General features: G+C 32.9%; 1 protein-coding gene across 1 annotated transcript in view; it reads left to right on the forward strand.

The window, feature by feature from the left end:
- Nucleotides 1–258: 258 nt before the first annotated feature.
- Nucleotides 259–5,249, forward strand: part of LOC106469417 (repulsive guidance molecule A-like) — a 19,337-nt gene continuing 14,346 nt past the window's right edge. The window contains exons 1-2 of the mRNA XM_013929910.2: nt 259–616; nt 3,686–4,185. Of these exons, the coding sequence (XP_013785364.1) occupies nt 520–616; nt 3,686–4,185 (597 nt within the window). The 5' untranslated portion in view covers nt 259–519. The remainder of the gene's footprint in view (nt 617–3,685; nt 4,186–5,249) is intronic.

The following is a 5,249-nucleotide window of genomic DNA, read 5'->3' on the forward strand; positions in this document are numbered from 1 at the left end:
CTAGTGAGCTGTGATTTAATCTAATTTGAAATTCGGAAACAGAACACTTTCATTTTTGACCTTTCAAATCTGAAAATCTGGCAAGTACATTCTACAAGGGTGGGTTTATATGACTGAGCTAAGACCTGTCTAACCTGAGGCCAGTGTCAAGTTTTAAGCTTCCGACATCTGCGATCGGCTTGTGGGTGTGGACTTGATGGAGTGCGCAGCCGCAGTAGTGAGGCCCAGGAAAGTGCGTAACTTTATCTTAACCAAAAGACTAACTTGTATTGCAGTGCGTAGGAAAGTAAGTTCGAGATGAGATAACTTGTATTGCCTTAACTTATCTATATACGTTTTGGCAGCTAGTGATTTTTGTTGTTTGATAATATTAATAAAATGCTTTTGAGTATTTGGTATGATGCCACATAATCACAGTGAGTTGTCTGGTTTATTCATGGTAACAGCGAGAACGATCAGAAGAGTGCTGACAATAGAGACGCAGCTCTCGGCTGCCGTAAACCCGCTCCATGGGTTGTGATGGGGCCGCGGCCTCACATTGGCTGCCCTTTCCACGGTATCGTTTCACTCACGGCTCTTTTTTTCCTACTTTTGGCAAGCACCATTCATAGTGCAGGTTAGTAATGATTTATGTTTCTAATAGAATTTTTAACGAAAGATTCCCGATTTTTTCTACGTTATAATTTATAAATATTTTTGAATAATCGTAGCAAGTAACTAAAGATTTATCGTATAAGACGTCTTATTCTGGCGAAATGCGATTTATTGATCGGTGGTTTGTGAGACATTACACCACAAATAAGACTTATAATGTTTAACAAATCTTTCTTTATACAGTTCGTACTATAGGGGTTTCTAGTGAGAATGTAACACTAATAGTAATAGCATCTCTGTCTCGTACCTAGTTTCAATGTTTGTTGGTGTTATACGCCGCTGGTATCGAAGCCTTTGGCAAAAAAAGATTTAACTATTTATTCGAAACATAAGTTTTATATATATATATATATATTAATTTATTATATGATAGAGAAATATTAAGAAGTATGTATTTAAATTTCAGCATTAGGTTAATTTTGTTTCTGCAATTTAATTTTATTTGTAATAACGTAATGTTTTTACTAGTTTGTTAATTCATAGCGTTTTTAAAAATGAAGCTTAAGTTAAAAGTGTAAATGTAATTTTAGATTCGCGTGTAAGAAAAAAATGAAAATATTAAACTTCAGTTGAATTATGAAACCTATTATTTTAATCCTTAGGTAACTAGTAGTATGCTTCTTGTTTTTGTTTTTTTACACAAATTTTATTTGAGTAATAGCATACTGAAATATAGCCCAATATTACTGGAAGGTAACCCTATTACTAGTAGTAGTACTACTACTAATGAGCTAATTGAAAGGGAACCACATAATATTTTCTCTGTCAGTGTTATATGGTCTGTTAGCATAATATCATGCAGTAAATATCTTAACATTATTTGTGTTATCAAAAGCACTAACAATACATTTTTATCCTCATTGTTAGCCGCGGCACAGCGGTTTATCGAATGGCTCCGAGTTTTTCTTTTTTAAGTAAACACTTTTAGCTCACAGCTCCGTCATCTCCGTGATCGATTTGAGATCTAATTACAGTTTCGGAATCAGGAGGTCAAACTCTATCGATTGATGTATTTCACTACGCCCATGGTCTCATAGATTAATTTACTCTAATCCCGCCTAAAATATTTAGTGCCGCAGCTATTGAAGATTCCCTTTTGTTTTCTACTTAACAAAGATGTATATTAATCAGGATGTCCATGGAATTTTGTTGCTATTAGGGCGTGTTTTGTTTGGTAATAATGATTTTGTCCTTGAAAATTTTTACCTGTAGTATTTGTGCTATCTCCAATATTTATATTGTACATCAAAGACTTCTCTAATGCACCTATGTTAGCCCTACATGGAAGTGTATGGTGGGAACCAGTAGACCAACAACAAAAAATTGAAATTTAGGACTCTGGTTCGTAATGTTGAAAGAAGTAACCCATTTTGTGAATAAGCACTTAAAATTGCTCATTTGTCAACTGCAGTAGGTTTTATAGTTATGCAATTTCAAGTATGTTTTTCTTTTTAAGTTTTATAATCCACACATTTACCCAACCAGATTTTTGGTGGAAGCAGACTATAGTATAATCCATTGCCCTAAGGATGTTTGATGGTGCTCTGTGTGACATAAAAATTTCTCCCCCAGTCCAACTCATTGGTTCACATTGTTAGTCAATAGGTGCCTCTCCTCAAGTTGGCACCCTGTTCAAACATACCACTTACACTATCCAGAGTACAACCCTGATATAATTACATGCTCCTAATATGCACTGAAAGGTAAAATGCCAGTGAATAATTTATGCCTGTTAATTAAGCCTGATTTAGTCATGTGTATAAGCTTTTGTTTTTGATATTCATTAACCTACAATTCCTGTATAGTTGTAGTAGTTCAAAGGCTATGAGAGTATTTTGTTTGCACCTGTTTTGCAGTTAATGTAACTGATAACAGTTGCATTAACTGTGATAAATATTAATAATATGCCGATGACATTTAATTTATAATTTTAATACAAAATGCATCATGGTCTCCTTAGATAGATGGAGAGAAAGAAAGACAACTACCTAAGGTGGGAGTATGTTATCTTTAGTAATGGCCCCATAATTAGTCTCATGTGATATTGGGTTTAAAAAAATCATTTGACAGTTGAATATACATTAAATTTCTGTACATTTGGTTTACATAAACAGTGATAAGAGAAGTATCAAAATCTCAATCTAAAGATTCATTTTTGGAAATTGATTTCATTGAATAACTTAAGTCCTATTATCATTACCAGTCCAGTATAACTTGTACTACAAGCTACTGTCACTGTCATACATGCAACACTGAAACATGTGGAGCTTGTTGCTTATCTTACACATCCTTAAAATCCTCTTAGACAAGTGTTTTTACTCTGTTGTTCATTCACCATGTATCAAACTATCATTGAACAAACCTTCAAATTGTTATCAATAGCATTTTATGGGAAGTCAACTACTTCCCATCCAATATGATGATAGGATTGGTATTCTAGAATATTTACATAGTTGGGGTAATGTGTTATTAAATAACTTGTTAATGTACTATGACTTTTTGCATTAGCAAGGTATTATAATGCATTATTTTTTAATGGGAGTAATAATATTACATATAATTTCTGCAAAAGAAACAAGTTGATCTCATTACCATCTTCTGTTATATACCTAAATTACTGCTCTTTTCATTTTTAAAGCCAAAGTATATTTCAATTTCTAAATTCTAAGCAAAGAAAATATCTAAACAGTGTGTGAAATATGATTTTTCTCTAAGTAATTGTCAAGACCAATTTCAGAACGAAACTCACCAAATGAAAATCATAAAAGTTTTATCAGCCTGAGAACTTGATTATGTTTTTACCTGGCAAATTGCATATGTGTGTGCTTTGTAGTAAGACTGACATATGTTTAATGAATTAGTTTCCAGGCATATACTTATAGTAAGGAATAGTCACAATACAAAAGAAGTGTAAAGAATAATCAAATGTGCTATTTTTTATATAACTGTATCTTCTTTGTTGTTTCAAATTTATGGCTAAAATATTTCATCTTATATTTTTGAACTAATGATATTAAATAATTTGTTTCAGGTGGTTCCCATTGTAAGGTAGAACTATGTTCAGCACAGTATCAAAGAGCTACACATTCTCATATAGAGTTTATTCGACCAGGTCCAAGCTATCATTACTGTACAGTGCTACGCAGTTATGCTGACTGTATCAGAGCAACTGCACGAAGTTGTCGAGGGAATCTCAATTACCATAGTATTTCATCTCTTGTAATGCAGTGGTTCAATGATTACAACTGCACAAATGTCATTTTAAATGGCATGGTCACAGAGCAGCCACCTTTGACACTAAGGCCACATTCATCTATTCCAAAAGCATGTTCTTTTCGAGGAAGTCATTCAGGGCCAGTAAGTTTTGCACACTGCGGACTTTTTGGGGATCCACACCTTAGGACTTTTTATGATGAGTTTCAAACCTGTCGAGTTCAAGGAGCTTGGCCTCTTATCGACAACCCATATTTAGCAGTTCAAGTTACAAATGAGCCAGTACAAGATGGATCTAAGGCTACTGCCATTGGCAAGGTACGTATCTGTCTGCCCTTCTATAGGAATCGTACATAAATAATACAGTGCCACATGTAAATATTGAAATAAAAATATTAAGAGTGCAATTGTTTTTATTTAAAGTGATCCAGTCAGAAAAAATGTTGTGAGTTAATTCATGATGTGTATAATATAAGCCATGGACTCCCAACCTGGTGAAGACCTTTCTGAGACCTTTGAAAAACATTAAACAGAAAATAAAATTTGCTCAAAATTGTAGGGCATTGTTAATAAGTTACCAATATATTCCACTAGCCAGCACTCAGCATTCGTGTATTGTTGACTCACCATTAAGTTATTTCTTTTGCTTTACATTTTTAGTATTATAAATCACTCATAATTTGATGGGTTTTTTTTTAACATATTATTTGCATCTGACTAGGGGTTACATAACATACAAAGGTTGGGAACTGTATAGTTTTGTTTTTATAAAGTTAATATATTTTTAGAGCATTTTTTATTTAAATTTAATATACATATTTAGTCAAATGTATTGGAGAACACTAGATATAGAAATGTCTCCTTATAATGTTCATACTTGGTTTAGGAAATAACATTTGTTGCTTTACATAGTGAGTTCTAGAATAGGGTGTTTTGTGTGATAGTGACTTGCACTTACTGTTACATCATAACTTGGCACCTTTTCTCAAAGACAAGGGTGTGTGCTACTTTTAAAGTTTAGGTGCACCTGCAGGAGCTCCAGACCTACTTCCTACATATTAATAGCAATGTTGTGAAAGAAAGGATAAAAACATGTCTCTTTATTTGGCAATGTGCCTGAAATGGTTTTTCCTCTCCTCTTTTACTTATTTTGTGTAATGGAAGTGAAGGAAAACTAAAACCAGAAGAATATTCATGAGGGTATCCTGCTAAATTATAATTCACATAAAACACTTTTGTTTGTAGGCTGTTGTTCATGAGGATTCTACATGTACATTATTGAATCAATTATTAATATTAAGATATTTTTCAAATGTAATAATTTTCTATGAATGGATACACGTATTAGTGTGTGTGTATATATATATATATATATATATATA

Source organism: Limulus polyphemus, unplaced genomic scaffold (assembly GCF_000517525.1).
Source record: "Limulus polyphemus unplaced genomic scaffold, Limulus_polyphemus-2.1.2 Scaffold3474, whole genome shotgun sequence".
NCBI lineage: Eukaryota > Metazoa > Arthropoda > Merostomata > Xiphosura > Limulidae > Limulus > Limulus polyphemus.